Source organism: Lepisosteus platostomus, chromosome 5 (assembly GCF_059453375.1).
Source record: "Lepisosteus platostomus isolate fLepPlt1 chromosome 5, fLepPlt1.hap1, whole genome shotgun sequence".
Lineage (NCBI taxonomy): Eukaryota > Metazoa > Chordata > Actinopteri > Semionotiformes > Lepisosteidae > Lepisosteus > Lepisosteus platostomus.
In genome coordinates this window covers 68,209,535-68,232,304 of record NC_142615.1, presented here as the reverse complement: position 1 = coordinate 68,232,304, position 22,770 = coordinate 68,209,535, and the positions used below count along the sequence as shown (strand labels likewise).

The 22,770-nt window shown below is 49.4% G+C and overlaps 3 protein-coding genes and 1 pseudogene across 12 annotated transcripts in view; 2 read left to right on the top strand and 2 right to left on the bottom strand.

Moving 5' to 3' along the window:
• Positions 1-22,770, top strand: part of LOC148671865 (uncharacterized) — a 297,768-nt gene that overhangs the window by 2,385 nt on the left and 272,613 nt on the right. Inside the window, exons 1-3 of one of the 3 annotated variants that reach the window (XR_015937092.1) lie at positions 2,998-3,351; positions 4,094-4,197; positions 5,178-5,546. Coding sequence is in view for 2 of the 3 variants with exons in the window: in XM_088632726.1 (XP_088488852.1) it covers positions 4,117-4,140 (24 nt within the window). In the remaining variant the exon portion in view is untranslated. Of the gene's footprint in view, positions 1-2,997; positions 3,352-4,093; positions 4,198-5,177; positions 5,547-22,770 lie in introns of those variants that run through there. The other 2 variants (XM_088632724.1, XM_088632726.1) reach the window with 2 other exon arrangements.
• Positions 1-22,770, top strand: part of LOC148671873 (uncharacterized) — a 641,462-nt gene that overhangs the window by 462,224 nt on the left and 156,468 nt on the right. The gene's annotated exons all lie outside the window — the stretch shown is intronic.
• LOC148671879 (GTPase IMAP family member 9-like) overlaps positions 1-22,770 on the bottom strand; it is a 35,486-nt gene that overhangs the window by 10,383 nt on the left and 2,333 nt on the right. The gene's annotated exons all lie outside the window — the stretch shown is intronic.
• Positions 14,198-22,770, bottom strand: part of LOC148671872 (uncharacterized) — a 183,987-nt pseudogene continuing 175,414 nt past the window's right edge. Inside the window, exons 4-5 of the transcript XR_015937093.1 lie at positions 17,177-19,126; positions 14,198-14,801 (exon numbers count right to left, since the gene is read on the bottom strand). The product of XR_015937093.1 is annotated as an uncharacterized LOC148671872 (transcript). The remainder of the gene's footprint in view (positions 14,802-17,176; positions 19,127-22,770) is intronic.

Genomic DNA, 22,770 nt, shown 5'->3' with positions numbered 1-22,770 from the left:
GCTGTATGACCTTGACAGACACACTGATTCCAGGTGAGAGACTCACACTGAGGTGACCTGTCTCCAGCTGTATGACCCTGACAGAGACACACTGATTCCATGTGAGAGACTCACACTGAGGTGACCTGTCTCCAGCTGTATGACCCTGACAGACACACTGATTCCAGGTGAGAGACTCACACTGAGGTCACCTGTCTCCAGCTGTATGACCCTGACAGACACACTGATTCCAGGTGAGAGACTCACACTGAGGTGACCTGTCTCCAGCTGTATGACCCTGACAGACACACTGATTCCAGGTGAGAGATTCACACTGAGGTGACCCGTCTCCAGCTGTATGACTGACAGACACACTAATTCCAGGTGAGAGGTTCAGACTGAGGTGACCTGTCTTTCACCTCTATGACAGATTCCAGGTGAGAGCCATACTGAGCTGAGCTGTATGGACCCTCTTTAGATTCTGATCTGATGCAAGTTCGATGTAAGTTTTCTCTACACATCAAAGACGCAGCTCTTTCGACGTCTGCCTCTCCACACTGTAGATCGCTACTGAATCCTATTGGTTGCCATGCTGCCTGATAGTCTGGCTCCTTCCTAGGACTTGTGCTCCTCCTGCATCATCAGGCACTGTACACCCACATTAACAGTCCTTGGTGTTCCCAGAGACAGAGTGTCAATGATAAGATCACTTCCTCCCTGGCTTCCAGTCATACCCATCTGGCTCCAGACTGGTGCCGTGTCGTCCCCTAGCGTTAACCCACAGTGGACACTCCATCTGGCTCCAGTCTGGTGCAGTGTCGTGCCCCTGGAGCAGTTGGGGTTAACGGCCTTGCCCAGGGGCCCAACGGAGTAGGATTCCTCTGTCGGCTGCGGGATTTGAACCGGCAACCTTCCAGCCACAGGAACAGATCCTCAGCCACAGAGCCACCGCTCCGCCCGACAACCGCTGCAGGACACGGAACACGTTCCACACCGCCCGACAACCGCTGCAGGACACGGAACACGTTCCACACCGCCCGACAACTGCTGCAGGACACGGAACACGTTCCACACCGCCCGACAACTGCTGCAGGACACGGAACACGTTCCACACCGCCCGACAACTGCTGCAGGACACGGAACACGTTCCACACCGCCCGACAACTGCTGCAGGACACGGAACACGTTCCACACCGCCCGACAACTGCTGCAGGACACGGAACACGTTTCACACCGCCCGACAACTGCTGCAGGACACGGAACACGTTCCACACCGCCCGACAACTGCTGCAGGACACGGAACACGTTCCACACCGCCCGACAACTGCTGCAGGACACGGAACACGTTCCACACCGCCCGACAACTGCTGCAGGACACGGAACACGTTCCACACCGCCCGACAACTCCTGCAGGACACGGAACACGTTCCACACCGCCCGACAACTCCTGCAGGACACGGAACACGTTCCACACCACCCGACAACTCCTGCAGGAAACTCCATCTTGCGTTAAATCTCGAGTAATCCAAAACACAGAATAATGTTCGGGTTTTGTAAAATAACTGTTCCTAAAAGTTCAACTGAAATAAAATAATAACTTAGTTCTACTCAATCCCTTAGTTTTAAAATCTACAAAAATAATTTTAAATTCTCTAAATTCAAAGCTTTCCTTTCACCAGACCTCCAGCCAGACTGATGTTGGCCTCTCTCTCATGCTGTCGGGATAAAGCTGCCTTTCAAATCAATCGGCATCCTGCTGCGACTGAGATGATTTAATGTCCACAGGGGAAAGTGTGGTTATAGATTATAAAGACCACAGGACACCTCAGGGTTTGCAAACAACGGTCAGACGAGAGAAGGCGTCTCTGCCTTTTCTTGACCACATCTCCTTAGCAGAAGATCTGAACACAGATCAAACGCTTCTAAGGAACAGTTCTCAACACGCCAGTGTGAATTTCAAATCGCATTTCAATGTTTTTTGTCTGGCTTCTGTACTTGGTAGATCCACACGCCAGTGAAAAATTAAAAATACCTTTCCTCTGAGTGACCTGTCGTGCTCTATTTCTGGGTGACCTTGGACATCATCCATCTGTAACGAACGGTGTTGACTTCTGACGATTCTTGTGCAGTCTCTCTCACCTGTATATAAAAGCACACTTCAGTCACCTGCAGGCGCGAGGCCCTGCTGACGAGAGACGCTCTGGTCCTCAGGTACGGGGCTGTGAAAGAGCGAGAGGCTGGAAGTGGGGCCTGCTCCTCCTCTCTCTCTCCCCCGTGTGCGCTCACAGGGTCGGTCTCTCTGAACGTGCCGAAGACGGGCGGAACTCAACACCCCTGCCTGGACGACGAGAGGAATAACAGGCAATCAAAACATTTAAGGACACCGACCGACTGACCTTGCCGAGAGCGTTCATGAGGTTTCAAACCGAAGTTCGGGAGGAAGGCGAGAGCCGCCGCTCGCCTGCGCTCGTCAGTCTCACACTCAGCACATCTCACACTCCTTCACCCAGCAGCTCAATCCTCTCAAGCGCACTCTTTACACACGCGTGCGTACGTGCGTGCGTGCGTGTCACTGTTCACACTACAGAACAAACATGTGAAACTGGCTGTGATCGTGGCGCCCGCAGTCGTAACGCAGCCCGGCTCCCCCCGAGCGCCGGTTCTGCGGTCGTCCGCCCAGCCCGGTCCGGGAAGTGGCTGCTGGAGACAGGGGAATGATCTGGGAGCTGGCGGGGTGTCGGAGGGGACAGGGGAGCACAGAAGGTGCTAGAAACTTTTGCTCCACCAGTTTGAGAGGGGGCAGACTGACCCCTCCAGGACCAGGACTGGACAGCCCTGCTGCAGACACACACACTGTCTGACCCCTCCAGGACCAGGACTGGACACACTGTCTGACCCCTCCAGGACCAGGACTGGACAGCCCTACTGCAGACACACACACACTGACCCCTCCAGAAGCAGGACTGGACAGCCCTGCTGCAGACACACACACTGACTGACCCCTCCAGGACCAGGACTGGACACACCAGGGTTTACTGGCATCTCCATCAACAACCTCTTTTGTTAGATGATTGTTGTTAGCTTTTTTTTATTTTACTATGTCTCTAGTGTAATGGAATTTTTTGACAGCACCTTGACAGTTTAACAGAGAGGACTGCAGACTACTGACAAACAGGGCGACATTTAAGTTTTAATTCCACATCAGTGCAAAGTCCAAAAGGACACCGGCCATCTCTCGGTGGAGGTGGGGCTTCCAGCACATACAGGGAGCGAATCCCTGAGCTCTTGGCTCAGGGGACCACAAGGGCCACCGACTGCAGAAGAGGCCTGGAAAAAAGCAGGAAACCGCTGCCGTTCGACACCAAGAGCACAGTAGGTTTCGGCTCTATTTTTTCACAGCTCCATGGTCGCCCAGGTCAGGCGCCCCGCGTGGTAGCTGTCAGAGAGGGAAGGGCTTAGAATAAGACGACGAAGAAGAACAAAAGGGTCAAGCAGCTACAACGTACCGGTAGTGCATTAGTGCATCGCCACAGACGCGGACCTGCAGTTCTGCTCCAGTTTCGGTTACAGTAAGGTTTACGTGCAAAGACCAAATAAATGCATTTCTGCTCGTTGCCCACACCTAAGATTTGTTGTCAAAATTAATGCTTGGTTTCAAGGCGAAACTGTTTTTAAGAGGCAGGACAATTCAGCTGAAGGGATTGATTTCTTCCTGCTATCCACTTGTTAAAGAAGAAAAATTCAGAGTTGCTCAAATTCAAGTCCAGTACGTCTTCCTCTGCAACTCCACAGATGTTGACCTCCAGTTCTGCTCCTGTTTCGGTTACAGTAAGATTTACGTGCAAAGACCAAATTCATACAGATTGTATAATGGTACATAGATATCGTTTGTTAATGCACAATGTTTTATGGCTCCAGTGGAGCCTCATACCTGCTATGCCAACAATAAAAACAATGATCTTTGCACTTTTATCTGTCCAGCTGATACGGCTGTTAAGAACAGAATGTCAAAATGCAGCATCATGATAAAGCCAGGTTGGTGCATGACTTTGAAATCATGTACAAAGGTTGTGATGTTAATCATTTAACATCTCTGTGTTGGGTTTGATTTCAGTAACGAACCCAGGCTCCAGAGCTATGTCGGCCTCAGAAACCATCGAGGTGGCCACACTCGGACGCCCCTTCCAGCTGGGGATGCTGTATGACTGCCGATACCAGGTGAGAGATTCACACTGAGGTGACCTGTCTCCAGCTGTATGACCTTGACAGACACACTGATTCCATGTGAGAGACTCACACTGAGGTGACCTGTCTCCAGCTGTATGACCCTGACAGAGACACACTGATTCCAGGTGAGAGACTCACACTGAGGTGACCTGTCTCCAGCTGTATGACCCTGACAGAGACACACTGATTCCAGGTGAGAGACTCACACTGAGGTGACCTGTCTCCAGCTGTATGACCCTGACAGAGACACACTGATTCCAGGTGAGAGACTCACACTGAGGTGACCTGTCTCCAGCTGTATGACCCTGACAGAGACACACTGATTCCAGGTGAGAGACTCACACTGAGGTCACCTGTCTCCAGCTGTATGACCCTGACAGACACACTGATTCCAGGTGAGAGACTCACACTGAGGTGACCCGTCTCCAGCTGTATGACCCTGACAGACACTGATTCCAGGTGAGAGATTCACACTGAGGTGACCCGTCTCCAGCTGTATGACTGACAGACACACTAATTCCAGGTGAGAGATTCACACTGAGGTGACCTGTCTCCAGCTGTATGACCCTGACAGAGACACACTGATTCCAGGTGAGAGACTCACACTGAGGTGAACTGTCTCCAGCTGTATGACCCTGACAGAGACACACTGATTCCAGGTGAGAGACTCACACTGAGGTGACCTGTCTCCAGCTGTACGACCCCGACAGACACACTGATTCCAGGTGAGAGACTCACACTGAGGTGACCTGTCTCCAGCTGTATGACCCTGACAGACACACTGATTCCAGGTGAGAGATTCACACTGAGGTGACCTGTCTCCAGCTGTATGACCCTGACAGAGACACACTGATTCCATGTGAGAGACTCACACTGAGGTGACCTGTCTCCAGCTGTATGACCCTGACAGACACACTAATTCCAGGTGAGAGGTTCAGACTTAGGTGACCTGTCTTTCACCTCTATGACAGATTCCAGGTGAGAGCCATACTGAGCTGAGCTGTATGGACCCTCTTTAGATTCTGATCTGATGCAAGTTCGATGTAAGTTTTCTCTACACATCAAAGACGCAGCTCTTTCGACGTCTGCCTCTCCACACTGTAGATCGCTACTGAATCCTATTGGTTGCCATGCTGCCTGATAGTCTGGCTCCTTCCTAGGACTTGTGCTCCTCCTGCATCATCAGGCACTGTACACCCACATTAACAGTCCTTGGTGTTCCCAGAGACAGAGTGTCAATGATAAGATCACTTCCTCCCTGGCTTCCAGTCATACCCATCTGGCTCCAGACTGGTGCCGTGTCGTCCCCTAGCGTTAACCCACAGTGGACACTCCATCTGCTCCAGTCTGGTGCAGTGTCGTGCCCCTGGAGCAGTTGGGGTTAACGGCCTTGCCCAGGGGCCCAACGGAGTAGGATTCCTCTGTCGGCTGCGGGATTTGAACCAGCAACCTTCCAGCCACAGGAACAGATCCTCAGCCACAGAGCCACCGCTCCGCCCGACAACCGCTGCAGGACACGGAACACGTTCCACACCGCCCGACAACTGCTGCAGGACACGGAACACGTTCCACACTGCCCGACAACTGCTGCAGGACACGGAACACGTTCTACACCGCCCGACAACTGCTGCAGGACACGGAACACGTTCCACACCGCCCGACAACTGTTGCAGGACACGGAACACGTTCCACACCGCCCGACAACTGCTGCAGGACACGGAACACGTTCCACACCGCCCGACAACTGCTGCAGGACACGGAACACGTTCCACACCGCCCGACAACTGCTGCAGGACACGGAACACGTTCCACACCGCCCGACAACTGCTGCAGGACACGGAACACGTTCCACACCGCCCGACAACTGCTGCAGGACACGGAACACGTTCCACACCGCCCGACAACTGCTGCAGGACACGGAACACGTTCCACACCGCCCGACAACTGCTGCAGGACACGGAACACGTTCCACACCGCCCGACAACTGCTGCAGGACACGGAACACGTTCCACACCGCCCGACAACTGCTGCAGGACACGGAACACGTTCCACACCGCCCGACAACTGCTGCAGGACACGGAACACGTTCCACACCGCCCGACAACTGCTGCAGGACACGGAACACGTTCCACACCGCCCGACAACTGCTGCAGGACACGGAACACGTTCCACACCGCCCGACAACTGCTGCAGGACACGGAACACGTTCCACACCACCCGACAACTCCTGCAGGAAACTCCATCTTGCGTTAAATCTCGAGTAAACCAAAACACAGAATAAAGTTCGGGTTTTGTAAAATAACTGTTCCTAAAAGTTCAACTGAAATAAAATAATAACTTAGTTCTACTCAATCCCTTAGTTTTAAAATCTACAAAAATAATTTTAAATTCTCTAAATTCAAAGCTTTCCTTTCACCAGACCTCCAGCCAGACTGATGTTGGCCTCTCTCTCATGCTGTCGGGATAAAGCTGCCTTTCAAATCAATCGGCATCCTGCTGCGACTGAGATGATTTAATGTCCACAGGGGAAAGTGTGGTTATAGATTATAAAGACCACAGGACACCTCAGGGTTTGCAAACAACGGTCAGACGAGAGAAGGCGTCTCTGTCTTTTCTTGACCACATCTCCTTAGCAGAAGATCTGAACACAGATCAAACGCTTCTAAGGAACAGTTCTCAACACGCCAGTGTGAATTTCAAATCGCATTTCAATGTTTTTTGTCTGGCTTCTGTACTTGGTAGATCCACACGCCAGTGAAAAATTAAAAATACCTTTCCTCTGAGTGACCTGTCGTGCTCTATTTCTGGGTGACCTTGGACATCATCCATCTGTAACGAACGGTGTTGACTTCTGACGATTCTTGTGCACTCTCTCTCACCTGTATATAAAAGCACACTTCAGTCACCTGCAGGCGCGAGGCCCTGCTTACGAGAGACGCTCTGGTCCTCAGGTACGGGGCTGTGAAAGAGCGAGAGGGGTTTCAAACCGTTCATGAGGTTTCAAACCGAAGTTCGGGAGGAAGGCGAGAGCCGCCGCTCGCCTGCGCTCGTCAGTCTCACACTCAGCACATCTCACACTCCTCCACCGCAGCAGCTCAATCCTCTCCAGCGCACTCTTTACAGTCCAGCTGCACCACGGAGAGGAGACCCAGGAACACCTGAGGGGCGACGGAGAGGAATCCACTGTCACACACAGCAGTGACACGGGCACACGCAGTCACATGGGGACACCACAAGGGAACTCACAGCAGATGATCGCTCGACGGCATCGCAGCCGAAACACGAGGTCGAGCCCCGAGAATTTCACAAGGCACTCAAAGCCCATCAATCACTCTCTTTTCTTGAGATCACATGTTAATGGAGGTTCCAGGAGAGATCAGAGCAGGAACAGGATACCCCCGTCCACGCAGTGTGACTGTTCTCGCCAGAGCCCACAGACCACACTCATTCCTCAGCACAAGTCCTGAACTGGAAGACAACAACCGGGGCAAACCAGTAAGTTACTGCTGATCACTACTTAATAAACTTCAAGGTTTAACAGACAACCTGCAGATCTCCTGTTTTCAGTTTTTATATCATTTTTGTGAGTCACACATCCAGAACACCCTTTCATAACGCATCTGTACGCCCTGCTCTTGCATTTCTTTGGGTTAGTTTCTGCTCACTTCCCCTGGAGTGCAACACCGAAATAAGTGTTTATGAAACTTTCATTTCTCTTTACCTGAAGTCAAATAAACCCACAAGAACAAGTCATCCATACAGAGCTTCAGCACAGCGTATTTCCTGTCACTTATTTTATACTGTATTACTGTATTTGAGGTGTCATCTGAACCGAAGCAAACCTCGAAAACACGTTTTTACAACATTGTCGATTTTAGCAGTGGTGATGCAAACCTCCAATATAGACGGTTTGAAAACGTTGTCTCTTTTCAGCGGAAGTGCAGCAAATGTGTCAATCGGTTTTTAGTTCATTTATTGATCAAACTGTTTCTATCAGCCCTGGATCTGACATGAGCCGCAGCGAAACCGGAGCCACTTCGACACACCGGTATTTTACAATTTCATTAAAAAAACACTTGATATCTTTCCTTCAGGAGGAGGAAATACAAATATCAGCATATAAGCCAGCTAGTCAAAGAAACAGCACATTTAAACCAACAAAACTACAATTTCACTCAAAATGTCAGACGCCAACTGAAATTAAAGTGGCCTTCGAGATCAGTTCAGTGAGCTCAATAATAAACTTTCACACCAACAGACCCACAATTTCACCACAAACACATGGAGCTTGTGTCTGTGAAGGTGAAGTGTGAGACGATTGTGTCATCAGGAGGGAGGGCCACAGCAGTACAGCAGAGAGAGCCATCACTGTTACCCACATACTCTCACACCGGTCCCATGTAGAACTGCTGTATTAAACTGTCTGGTGAAGAGATGCGTCTGAGACCTCTCATGATCAGGACAGGTCACAGTAAACATGCAGAAAGTGATGGTGAGTTCTCGTTTCGCCTTTCTCTTCTTTACTCGTTGTCAAACATACCAGTCTGTGTTATTGTGCGTTTTGAAAAGTGGTTGTCGATTTCTTTAAATGTTTCATACAAAAATGCTATTTGGAGAGTAACTAATTAGATATTCCCCTTGACTGAGGATGTGTACAGTCATCCATCAGGACTGGTACATTTAAAAATGACAGGAGAGAGCGCCACCTACAGGCGAAAGGCCACATCACAGCAGCAACGTGTGAACAATAAGACTTTTACACCCAAAAACCACAATATCTCCACAACCCCATAAGGACAATGATAAAGAGACTTTTACACAATTTCACCACAAACCCCCTGAGCTCAATGATAAAGACACTTTTACACATTTTTACCTCAAACCCGTCGAGCACAATGATAAAATTGTATTTGTAACTCAATGATAGACACTTTTACACAATTTCACCACAAACACCCCGAGCTCAATGATAAAAAGACAATTTAATATCACTACTTACCTTGGTGGTGGTGGAGGGGAGTCCTCATATTCTGTAAAGCGCGTTGAGTGGAGTGTCCAGAAAGGCGCTATGTAAGTGTAAGCAATTATTAATTTTACACAATTTCACCTCACACCCCCAAAGCTCAATGATAGACACTTTCACACAATTTCTCCAAAAACCCCCCGAGCTCAATGATAAAAAGTATTTTACACAAGTTTACCTCAATGATAAACAGACACTTTTACACAATTTTACATTACAATTTTACATCAATGATAAAGACACTTTTACACAATTTCACCACAAACCCCCCGAGCTCAATGATTAAAAGACACTTTTATACAATTTGACCTCAAACACCGCGATCTCAATTTACACAATTTCACCTCAATGATAGACACTTTTACACAACTTTACCACAAACCAACCCGAACACAATAATAAAAAGACACTTTTACACAATTTCACCACAAACACCCCAAGCTCAATGATAAAAACACACTTTTACACAATTTCACCACAAACCCCTCGAGCTCAAAGATAAACAGACACTTTTACACAATTTCACCACAAACCCCCCAAGCTCAATGATTAGGACACACTTGTACACAATGATAAAAAATTTTACACAACTTTTTCACAAACCACCCGAGCACGATAGACACTTTTACACAATTTCACCACAACCCCATCGAGCACAATGATAAACTTTTACACAATTTTACCTCAAACCCCCCGAGCTCAATGATAAAAAGACACTTTTACACAATTTCACCACAAACCCCTCGAGCACAATGATAAACTTTTGCACAATTTTAACACAAAGCCCCCGAGCTCATTGATAGACACTTTTACACAATTTCACCACAAAACACCCCGAACTCAATAATAAAAAGACACTTTTACACAATTTTACCTAAAACACCGGGAGCTCAAAGATAAAAAGACACTTTTACACAATTTCACCTCAAACCCCCCGAGCTCAAGGATAAAACGATTTTTGCACAATTTTATCTTCAACACGCACATCACATTCTCTCCACTGCACATATCATTTCCATACCTCCTCCCTCCTCATCCAACTTCTCTGGTTCCCTTCTCTCCAGCTTCTCTCTTCTTGACTCAGCATCCCTCAACAAACTAGTTACACGCATGAAACCCACCTCATCTATTTTAGATCCCATTCCCACCACTTTATTCCAGTCCTGTTTCTCTTCTCTCTTTCCCATTGTCCTCAATATTATACATGAATCCATGAGCACTGGTGTCATACCAACGGTCCTCAAAACTGCTGCCATTACCCCCTTGCCAAAAAAGCCTAACATGGCTCTCGACAATCTTAATTTTCACCTCATCTCCAACTGACCCTTTCTTCCTGAAAGTCTAGAACGTGCTGTCACACTTCAGTTACATCACCACCGATCATCTAATAGCTTCTGATTCTGGTTCCCTCTCTATACTCATCCTTCTTGATCTCAGTGCTGACACTGTTGACCATGACATCTTACTTTCTCGTCCTGAGACTGTTTGGAGTTTCTGACACTGCCCTCAAATGGTTCAAATCTTACCTCACCGATCGCTGTCACTTTGTCTCTCTCAATGGGTACAGGTCTGAAATTGGTCTTGTCAAGTCTGGTGTTCCTCAGGGCTCAATACTGGGCCCCTTGCTCTTCAGCATTTACATGTTCCTACTTGGTCAGCTTTTAAGATCACATGGCCTCAGCTTTCATTTTTACGCTGATGATACTCAACTATACATCCATACCAAACCCGACACTGATGTGGCTGTCTCTATTCTATCTAATTGCATCTCTGACGTAAAAAGTTGGATGACTCAAAGCGTCCTTCATCTTAACTGCGACAAGACTGAAGTCATGCTTATTGGCACCCCCCATCAATTTCGTAAAGCCAGTCCTGTAACCCTGTCTGTAGATGGCTCTGTACTTGAGCTTCAGTCAAAATTGAAAAACCTTGGAGTGATATTCGATTCTGGCTTAACATTCGACCCACATGTGCAGCATATCATCAAAACATCTTTTTTTCACCTCAGAAATATTGCTAGTCTCCTCTGTGTATTGTCATTGTGTTGTATCTTGTATATTTATTGTTATTGTCATCCTGTAAAGCACTTTGAGAAGCCACCTTTAAAGGCGCTATATAAAATAAAGTTTAACACCCCGAACTCCATGATAAAGACACTTTTACACAATTTTACCTCAAACCCCCTGAGCTCAATGATAAAAAGACACTTTTACACGATTTCACCTCAAACCCGTCACACTTACAAAAAAAAAGACACACTTACCTCGGTGTTGGTGGAGGGGAGTCCTCGTATCCTGTAAAGCGCGTTGAGTGGAGTGTCCAGAAAGGCGCCATATACAGATTCAGCCACGCAAATCATTACGTCATACCGCGGTACGTGATTGGCCGGCCAAAATGACCAACAGGGGCGCTCGTGGTGCGTTGGTCGGTCGTGGAAAGATTTAATCATTTGATCTCTTTACTGTGCACATTTTAATCTGCTTAGTAATTCATATTTATATGGAATTTTACCACTAAAGGGAAATTTTAGTAGCTGAGCATAAAAGGAAGAGGAGCATAACGCATCTGAAGGTCATAAACGATATTAATTTAGGAACATAAACATATTATGTCTCCGTATTTTTAAGAAAAAATACACATCAGTCTTCCATTTCTCCCTGAACATTTTAAGCACCAAAGTCTTACATGTGGTTATTTCAGAAACGTTTTCACGAGCTCCTTGCCCCCTCTGACCATGATACCGGACGTTTATACAGTAGACAGCGCTCTGTGAGAGAAGTGACAGTTTCAAGCTGGTCTGCAGATACGCTCGATACCGGAGTAAACAAGCACACTTTTAGAACTGGGTTCATAGGGAGTATAAGATGGAAGCGCGTACCTACAGGAATGAAGGAATGAAGGAATGAAAGGACACACAGGAAGGGCTTCAGAAACAGACAAGGCTTTATTCTCTCGCCCACGTCAGGAGCCATCAGAAGCTGGTTACAGTAACGGTCAGCAAGTCCAAGCGACTCGTTACAATTACACGGCTGCGGTGAACGTGGATTCTGTCTGGCACGGCCAGATTGTGAAAAATAACTATTTCTTGAAACACGTGTTTCATTTTAATCAAGATGGGGGCAAGGGGGTCTTCTCTGTGACCCTCCCTTAGAAAATTAACGGAAAAAACTAAAAATCAGACACTCACAACAGACATATCAGAAAACATCTACATACTGTGAGTGTCTGGAGACTGTATCTGAGTTTTAGTTTTTGGCCGGACCACAGCCCCACCCACACAAACACCCCCACATACAACCCCACACACACTCCCCCATCCTCACACACACCCCCACACACTCCCCCACAGCCCCACCCACACACACACCCCCACACACTCAGCCACAGCCCCACCCGCACACACAGCCCCACCTACACACACCCCCCCACACACTCCCCCACAGCCCCACCTACACACACACCCCCACTCCCCCATCCTAACACACAACCCCACACACTTCCCTACAGCCCCACCTGCACACACACCCCCACTGCGTCACACCACACAACCGCCGGCAGACCTCGCCGTGCCCGGCCACATCAAACAGACACTTTTACCTCAAACACCCTCTATGATAAAAGACAATTTTACACAATTCCACCTCAATGATAAAAAAAACACTTTTACACAATTTAACAATGATAAAGAATTTTACAATAAAACACTTTTACATAATACATAATTACATAATACTTTTTACATAATTTTTACACAATTTGACCTCAAACCCATCGAGCTCAATGATAAAAAGACACTTTTTACACAATTTGACCTCAAACCCCCCGAGCTCAATGATAAACCGACACTTTTTACACAATTCGACCTCAAACCCCCCGAGCTCAATGATAAACCGACACTTTTTACACAATTTGACCTCAAATCCCCCGAGCTCAATGATAAACCGACACTTTTTACACAATTTGACCTCAAACCCCCCGAGCTCAATGATTAACAGACACTTTTGACACAATTTGACCTCAAACCCGTCGAGCTCAATGATAAACAGACACTTTTGTCACAATTTGACCTCAAACCCGTCGAGCTCAATGATAAACAGACACTTTTGACACAATTTGACCTCAAACCCGTCGAGCTCAATGATAAACAGACACTTTTGACACAATTTGACCTCAAACCCATCGAGCTCAATGATAAACCGACACATTTGACACAATTTTACCTCAAACCCGTCGAGCTCAAGGACAAAGACACTTTTACACAATTTCACCTCAAACCCATCGAGCTCAATGATAAAGACACACTTTTACACAATTTCACCACAGACATTTTCTCACTCCTATGACTGTTTTCTCATCAGCCTGAGGACTGAACGATTTCAATGAAGAAACGGAGGGACAAGTCGCCACTCACCGCCACAGCCCGGGAAACATCTTCCGTCTCCAACACGAACAGCAAACGTCCTCTCGGTGCGCAGAAACGTCCAGAAACGCGTTGACTTTGGACTCAGTCAAGTTTAACAGGTGTATAAACGTGCTGAAGAGCCCCAGACTGGCGAAAACTCTGTCAGACCGATTATACTGACGCAGTATTATATTATATTAGCGTTACAACACTGATATCATATGGTATTGATTACCCTGACGCAAACGCACACTTTACCACTCCTTTGACGCCGATATCTATGTCCGTGAAGAACAAACTGCTGCTCTAGACGACATTCCCCCCAGCAGGAATATGCAGACTCCACACACACAGACGCCAGTACCAGCGACCCCCAGCAGAAACACACAGACTCCACACACATATATATACAAAGAATAGCAAAATACAAACATGATCAAAATAGAACATTATTTAAAATTAGTGTCTTCACATGGGACACTAAGGGCAGGTTTTCAGTGAGTCGGATCTCTTACGAGGAAGAGATCAGTGTTTCAGTGGAAAGTCCTCACTCTGTGTCCAGGAAGTATATCCGGTCTTCCTCTCCCGCTGGGAAAGACTGTGTGGATCAGTGACTGACCTGCGGCAGTGTCTCTGTGTCTCTCTGTCACTCCGATAACACTGCCTGAGCTCCTCCTCTCCCTCTCCTGCTCCTGTCTCAGTGTCTTCAGCTCTCTCTCAGCTCCTCGATCTCCTGTCTGTTTCTCTCTCCTGTCTGTGGCCTGTGTGTGTCTGCTCATTGTGTCTGCGGGCTGTGTGTTTCTGCTCATTGTGTCTACGGGCTGTGTGTGTCTGCTCATTGTGTGCCTGCGGGCTGTGTGCGCTCTTGTATGTCTGCGGGCTGTGTGCGCTCTTGTGTGTCTGCGGGCTGCGTGCGCTCTTGTGTATGCAGGCTGTGTGTGTGCTCTTGTGTGTGAGTCTGTGCTGCTCTGGGTTCTCCTCCCAGTAAAGCTCCTATCTGAGCTCCTACTGCAGCTCCTATCACTGTTCCTGCTGCTGCTCCTGTTGGGCCCCTCAGGGCTCCTGCTAGGGCCCCTATTGCTGCCCCCAGTCCGGCTCCCAGCAGCACCAGTCTCAGCTCAGAGGGGCTGGGCTGGAGTCCGGGTTCGACTGCAGGGTCTCCTTCACTCACTGCAACAGGAGGAGAGACAGGAAGGGAGGTCACAAGTGACACATTTACTACTCACTACCAAACAAGCTAGAGATCAACGATGATGAATCTCATTTCTTTATCCAGTTGATTTCTGAAGGATATAAAATTTCAACAGTACAGCAGAGCAGTCTGTACAAGACACCCACCACTCTGGGTAAAACAGACCTTCATGTGCTCAGTCCTTAAATGTACAACTGTACAACTCAGGAACAACACCAAACTTGTTAGGATATAAACTTCCTCATTCTTGGTAGAAGTTGTGTTTCTCCTCCGTATAGACAGGGGCTTCTGTAACAGCTCACAGTGGGACTCTGCAGTCCATTGGTGGGACTGAAACACAGTAAAGTTTGACACCAACACCTGGTGCAGCAAAACCTCTAACGAAAGAACATCATGTCTGTAAAATCACAGAACTTCAACACTGTTCTCCTGGTACAGCATCCTCACACCTGCTGTCCTCCAACATGACTGAACCAGCTGTCCTCCTGGTCTAACAGGACCAGACCTGAACCTCTGGACCAGCTGTCCTCCTGATCTAACAAGACCCGACCTGAACCTCTGGACCAGCTGTCCTCCTGGTCTAACAAGACCCGACCTGAACCACTGGACCAGCTGTCCTCCTGGTCTAACAGGACCCGACCTGAACCTCTGGACCAGCTGTCCTCCTGGTCTAACAGGACCAGACCTGAACCTCTGGACCAGCTGTCCTCCTGGTCTAACAGGACTGGACCTGAACCACTGGACCAGCTGTCCTCCTGGTCTAACCAGACTGGACCTGAACCACTGGACCAGCTGTCCTCCTGGTCTAACAAGACTGGACCTGAACCGCGGGATCAGCTGTCCTCCTGGTCTAACCAGACTGGACCTGAACCACTGGACCAGCTGTCCTCCTGGTGTAACAGGACTGGACCTGAACCACTGGACCAGCTGTCCTCCCGGTCTGACAGGACCGGACCTGAACCACTGGACCAGCTTGTCCACCTGGTCTAACAGGACCAGACCTGAACCTCTGGACCAGCTGTCCTCCTGGTCTAACAAGACCCGACCTGAACCTCTGGACCAGCTGTCCTCCTGGTCTAACAGGACTGGACCTGAACCACTGGACCAGCTTTCCTCCTGGTCTAACAGGACCGGACCTAAACCACGGGATCAGCTGTCCTCCTGGTGTAACAGGACCGGACCTGAACCACTGGACCAGCTGTCCTCCTGGTCTAACCAGACTGGACCTGAACCACAGCTATAAGTAAAATTAGTCATTTTTGATTTGTACAAAATTAAATTAAATGTGATATTTATTTTGATGTGTACTATTGAAATGTGATTTTCAGATCAAAGGGTTAAATTTGAGCAAAAGCACAGAACTGCAGCATCTGTCTGTGGAAATGATTTTCTAGACACGATTAGTCATGTAACAACAGTGTCGTCTGTTGTGTTCAACCCCCAGTGTCAGGTGAGCAGAGTTAATCGGGAAAATGGCTGACAGGCGACTCTAGTTGCTCAGGTGTTTCTGTTGTACTAACTGTGAAAACGAGAGCTGTCAGACTGCAACCTTGGTTCCAGTCTTGAGTGTCTGGGTCTGGCTGTCGAGTCAGGATGAAGACCAGAGAGCTGCCTGTGACAGAAGAGCAAGCAGCTGTGAAGATCAGAGCCCATCAAAGTCCAGGTGGTTCAAGACAGGTGAGAAAACTCCTGAGAGCAGTGAGGAAACTGAGATAGCCATCAGACTGCAGACACCCTCCACAGGTCTGAGGTGAAAACACCTCCATCCAATACGCCAGAGACCTAGAGAGGAGACCTACAGGGGCAACAGTGCAAGATGCACAACTCTCATGGGCTGTTGTCAGGGAGAAGAAGTGGAAACTCCTGAGCGTTTGAGCCCCTTTGAGCTGCAGAGGAAATGACACCCAGAAACACCCGCAGACGGAGAGCCACCGAACGTGGCTCACAGGATCATATCAGGGGTCTGGGGGCGTCGAGGAGTCGCAGACTGAAAGTCGTGTAAGAGACGTGTGACCAAGTAACTCTGATTCACTTCACTGCTGCTGACCTGAAACTGGGGGGACTGAACACGGAAAGTCTTGTCTGACAAAGTTTAACTGTGGAAATGCTGGCCGTCTGTGCTAGAGACTCATATTTAATATGCAATCATATTCTGTACTTTTGTGTCAAAAACAAATTCCAACAGTACTCAGCAAAAAGCACATATCGCCCCTCATGGTCCCAATACTAAACTGATTCACTGCTGAGTCAGGAGAAAGATCTGGAGCCTTGTGAGCAGATCTGTCTCTCTGGAAGTTGCCTTGCAGAATTTACCCCACCCTGACTGGGCATCCACAACTGCTGGGGTACTTACTCTGACCCAGCTCCAGGCTCTCAGGCTGGGAGGACTCCTGCAGCTCCTTCACTCTCCTCTGCAGCTCCCCTTCCCACCTCTCCTGGATCTCCGCCTCCTTTCTCTGCAGCCTCCTGTCGTACTCCTCTCTCAGCCCTTCCTCCCACTGCCTCCTCAGCTCCTCCGTCCTACTCCTCTCCTCCTGCGCCTCTCGCTGCTGCTCCCTGTATCTCTCCTCCACCTCCTGCTCTCTCTGACGGTGCTCCCTCTCCAACTGCTGCCTCAGCTCCTCCGCCCTCCTCCTCTGCTCATCCTCCAGTTCCTGCCTCAGCTCTGCCTCCCTCTGCTGTTGCCTCAGTTTCAGCTCCTCCTTCTGCCTCTGCAGCTCCTGCCTGCCCTGCTCTCTCATCCTCCCCTCGTGGAGTCTGAGCTCTGCCAGTCTGCTCTGCTCCTCCTGTGCGTATCTCTGCTCCAGCTCCTCCACTCTCCTGAGCTCCTCAGCCTTCCTCAGCTCCAGCTCCTGCTCCCTCTGCCTGCAATCCTCCTCCAGCTGCCTCCTCAGCTCCTCCTTTCTCTTCCTCTGCTCCTCCTCCTGCTCCTTCCTCTTCTCCTCCATCTCCCTCTGCTGCTGCTGCTCCAGCTCCTGAACTCTCCCTTGCAGTCTCTCTTCATACAGCTGCTTGATCTCGTCCACCTTCCTCCACAGCTCTGCTTCACACCTCTGCTGGGCCTCCCCGCGGTCTTGGCCTCTGTGCTGCTGCCTCAGCTCCTCTATCTTCCTCTCCTGCTCTTCTTCAAGCTCCCTCTTCACGGCCTCCATCCTCTCCCTCAGTCTCTCTGCACACTGGGTCCTGGTCTCCTCCACCTTCCTCAGCTGCTCCTCAGTGAGTTTCAGGATGGTCTCCTGCACCCTCCTGTGCTGCTCCTGGTATCTGAGCTCCATCTGCTCAGCTCTGCTGCGCTGCTCCTCCTCGTACCTGCGCAGGAGCTCCTGGTGCTGCGTCCTGTAGCGGAGCTTGATCTCCTCCGTCTTCTCACACTGCTCCTGCTCCAGCCTCTGGCTCTGCTCCTGGTACTGCAGCTGCAGCTCCTGCTCCTTCCTGCGCAGTGTCTCCTCCTGCTCTCTCCTGAGAGCCTCCAGCTGCCTGCGCTGCTCCTCTCCCTGCCTGCGTCTCAGCTCCTCCAGCTGGCACCTCTGCTGCTCCTCGTGCTCCTCCTTCAGCTGCTCCGCTCTCCTCCTCTGCTCTTCCTCACTCCTGCGTCTCAGCTCCTCCCTCTCCTTCCTGCCCTCCTCCTCCTCCCTGTATCTGTTCTCTCTTTCTCTCAGCCTCTCCTCTGCATCCTGGTCCACAAAGAAGCCCAGACTGTTTCCTGCTACCATGTCCTCGATCTTCTCCAGCAGCTGTGTGACCTGAGTGCGGTCGCCCGTGTCCATATTGTTGAGAACATGATACCTGTTCCCACAGCTCTCTAAGAGCTGCTGCAGGTCTCTCCCCTGTGTGTCAATGTACTGCTGCACTGTCTCCTGTCCCAGACTGTCCCCGTGGGTGAAGAGGACGACAGTGTGATTCAGGACAGCCTCCCCAAACACCTCGGTCACGGTCAGCAGGGCTCCTTTCTCCTCGTCCGTGAAGCGTCTGGCCGGCAGCACCAGCAGGAAAGCGTGGGGTCCTGGGGTGGACAGCAGCAGGCACCTCCGGACCTCCAGACACACGTCCCTCTGGCGCCCCCTGCTGTCCAGGAGGTCTGGCGTGTCGATGACGGAGAGCTGCTTCCCAGCAGCCTCCCCCCTGCGTCTCTCGCAGGTCTGGGTGACCGCGGACAGGCTGGGCCGGGAGGGGAACTGTGTGCTGCCCAGGAGGGTGTTTCCTGCTGAGCTCTTCCCAGCACCAGTCCTGCCCAGCAGCACCAGTCTCAGCTCAGAGGGGCGGGGCTGGAGTCTGGGTTTGACTGCAGGGTCCCCTTCACTCACTGCAACAGGAGGAGAGACAGGAGCATCAGGGAGGTTAGACATGAGAGGCGACCAACCTCTCCACAGGTTAAAGGAGTACAATTTGCTCAAGTCATTTCTTGACAAACGTAACTTAAAAGTTATTATAATAATAATAATAATAATAATAATAATAATAATTGCTTACACTTCTATAGTGCTTTTCTGGACACTCAACTCAAAGCGCTTTGCAGGTCCTGGGGATCCCACTACCACCACCAGTGTGCAGCCCCACCTGGATGATGCTCCAGTCCTCTCCCCACACACCAGCTCTCAGTGGGGAGGAGAGCAGAGGGATGAAGCCAGTTCAGAGAGGGGGGTACTAGGAGGCCATGATGGGTAAAGACCAGGGGGGTAATTTGACCAGGACACCAGGGTGACACCCCTACTCTTCTCGAGAGACACCCTGGGATTGTTAATAACCACAGAGAGTCAGGACCTCGGTTTGACGTCTCATCCGCAGGACGGCGCTTGTTTACAGTCCAGTGTCCCCGTCACTATACTGGGGCATCAGGACCCACACAGACTGCAGGGTGAGAGCGCCCCCTGCTGGCCCCACTCACACCTCTCCCAGCAGCAGCCTCAGTGTTTTCCCCGGAGTCTCCCCTGCAGGTACTGGCCAGGCTCACACCTGCTGGGCTCCAGTGGCGCTGCCAGCTGGGAGTTGCAGGGTGATAGGGCTGCTGGCCATTATGAAAGAAACTTACAGAATGAACATCTGGGAATTATTCTTGGGCATCATGCTCAGTCGGCACAAGTACATACTCCACCCTGACTCTGAACATTAGTGTTCCCCAGCGCTGCAAACTCAGCCCTCTCCTCTGCTCCCTGTTCACCCACGACTGCGTCTCCAGGAACAACACAAACTCCCTCATCACGTTTGCGGACGATACAATGATCATCAGCTTGATCATGAACGGTGATGAGTCCGCCTACAGGGAGGAGGTAGAAACGCTGACAGCATGGTGTCAGGACAGCAGCCCCTCTCTGAACACCAGCAGAACTAAGGAGCTGATGGTGGACCACAGGAACAGACCAGGCACCGATTCACATCAGTGGGTCCGCAGTGGTCCAGATTCTCAAATTCCTAGGTGTCAACATCACAGGCGACCTGACCTGGACCCACCACACCAACCCCGTAGACAAGACAGCGCCTGTTCTTTCTCCCCAGACTGAAGAAGTTCAGCCTGCCTTCACACATCCTGACCAGCTTCTACAGCTGCACCACTGATAGCATCCTAACTGGCTGCACCACTGCCTGGTGTGGTAACTGCTCTGCCCACGAGCTCAGGGTCCTCCAGAGGGTGGTGACACTGGCTCAGAACACTACCGGCTGCGCTACTGAACACAGAGGATATCTACTGTGTTAGATGCCTCAAGAAGGCCAGGTCCATCCTCAGGGACCCCAGTCACCCTAAACACAACTTGCTCTCTCTACTACCATCTGGAAAACGGTACTGAAGTATCAGACCAAGACCACCAGGTGTCAGAACAGCTTCTTCCACCAGGCAGTAAGACTGCTGAACAGCCAACCACAGCAGACACCTGCAGTTACCTCCTTGAACTGACAGGGGGCACTGGCACTCTCAGGACACCTACGAAGAGCACGAAATACCTCCTTCCCTGTACCCTACCACTGTCAGGACACCTCAATACCTCCTACCCTGTACCCTACTACTGTCAGGACACCTCAATACCTCCTACCCTGTACCCTACTACTGTCAGGACACCTCAATACCTAAATACCTCCTACCCTGTACCCTACCACTGTCAGGACACCTTTATCTCCTATCCTTGTGTAACTTCCACACAATCTGTGAATTGCAATTGTGTAATCTGTTGTATCCCAATGTTAACCCCTATAAATTCCTGTCCTCCAACTCTTCTATCCCTCTTAACGAGCCTTTAACGAGCTCACAGATTTCAATGCTGACAACACCGCTGTGTGCTGTACTGTTCATGCATTGATCAATTAACCTTGATTGATTGAGTGTTGGTCCGACAGTCTTGAGGAACAGATTACAGAGACTGAGCTGCTGTGTGATGGATTAAATCTAATCTCCCTGAGAGAAAACAGTTCAATTACAGCACAGAGGATTTAAACAGACACAGATCTGTGTGCCACTGTGTTAGTAACGCAGTACAGAGCGGAGCACAGTATGATTTTAATTCCTAACAGGACACAAGATGGTTGAATCTCTCAGTCTGATGAGCAGTAAGATCAGTGACTCAGTAATACAGCATCAATCACACTCACTGCTGGGAGGGTTGATGTCCAAACTGTTCCTCCTCTTGACAGGCAGTCTGGGCTCCTCTGTCTCTTTCTCCAGCTCCTCTTCCTCCAGTGTCTTTCTCATCTTCTCCTTCAGCTCCTCTTCTCTCCTGCTCCACTCCTCCTCCAACCTCTGTCTGAGCCCCTCTTCTCTCTCTCTCTCCCTTCTTTCATACTTCTGTCTCAGCTCCTCCGTCTCTCTCTGTCTCTCCTCCTCCCTCTGTCTCAGCTCCTCTGTCTCTCTCTGTCTCTCCTCCTTTTGTTTCATATATTTTTCTTGTTCAGTATTTATTTCTTTGATGTCAGTGGTGAAGTAAAGCCCATAGTTTCCTGCCACCATGTCCTCTATCTTCTCCAGCAGCTCTGTGACCTGAGTGCGGTCGCCCCTGTACCTGTTGTTGAGAACATGATACCTGTTCCCACACTTCTCCACCAGACACTGGAGCTCCTTCCCTCTTCTCTCAATGTGCTGCTCAATGGTTGTGTCTCTCAGTCTGTCCCCCCAGGTGAACAGCACTATTGTGTGTCTCCACACTCTCTCACTGAGAAGCTCCAGATGTTCGTCCACTGATCTCCAGTCTGTGTATGAGTTCACATTAATCACCAGGAGGAGAGCGTGGGGTCCTGGAGGACACAGAGAGACACTGCGCACAACCTCCTGTCTGATCTGCTGTGGATGTGCCCTTATTTTAAAAGAGGAACCCCAGCCTGGAGTGTCGACCACAGTGATCTGCCTCCTAGCTACTTCACCCTGTTTTTTCACACACTCCTCATTTACTCTCTTAGTGACAAACTCCTCTCTGCCCAGGATGGTGTTTCCTGCTGAGCTCTTCCCAGACCATCGTCCCCCCAGCAGCACGATCCTGATCTCTGAGAGACGCTGTGGTGCCTCATGGGAATCAGCCCGTCTCTTCCCTGTCAGAGAGAAATATCACAGGTTATTTACATTATAAAGTTCTCATCAGAGATATCTTCACTACTCATCCCATTTCAAATTTACGATAAAACACCTCTATATCTTTCCTATTGTCTCTGCCCTGTGAGAGAGGAAAATCACAGATTATTGAGATTATATTTCTGTGTATTCTCTGTGGTATACAAAAATTCTATTAATGTTAGTTAATCAAACTGTATTCTTACAACATTGTAATTCTGTATTCTTACAATTTATATAAAAAATATTTTTTTATTTTTAACTGTTTTTCTCAATAGTACATGTTTATTTTTCATCAGGATTTTTTTCCTAAGAAAAATTTAACCTCACTGAAAGTATAGATTTCTCTCATCTGATAAACAACACAGACATTTTTCCAATGTCTTCCTTGCTCATCTTTACCAAGGGCGCCAATACTT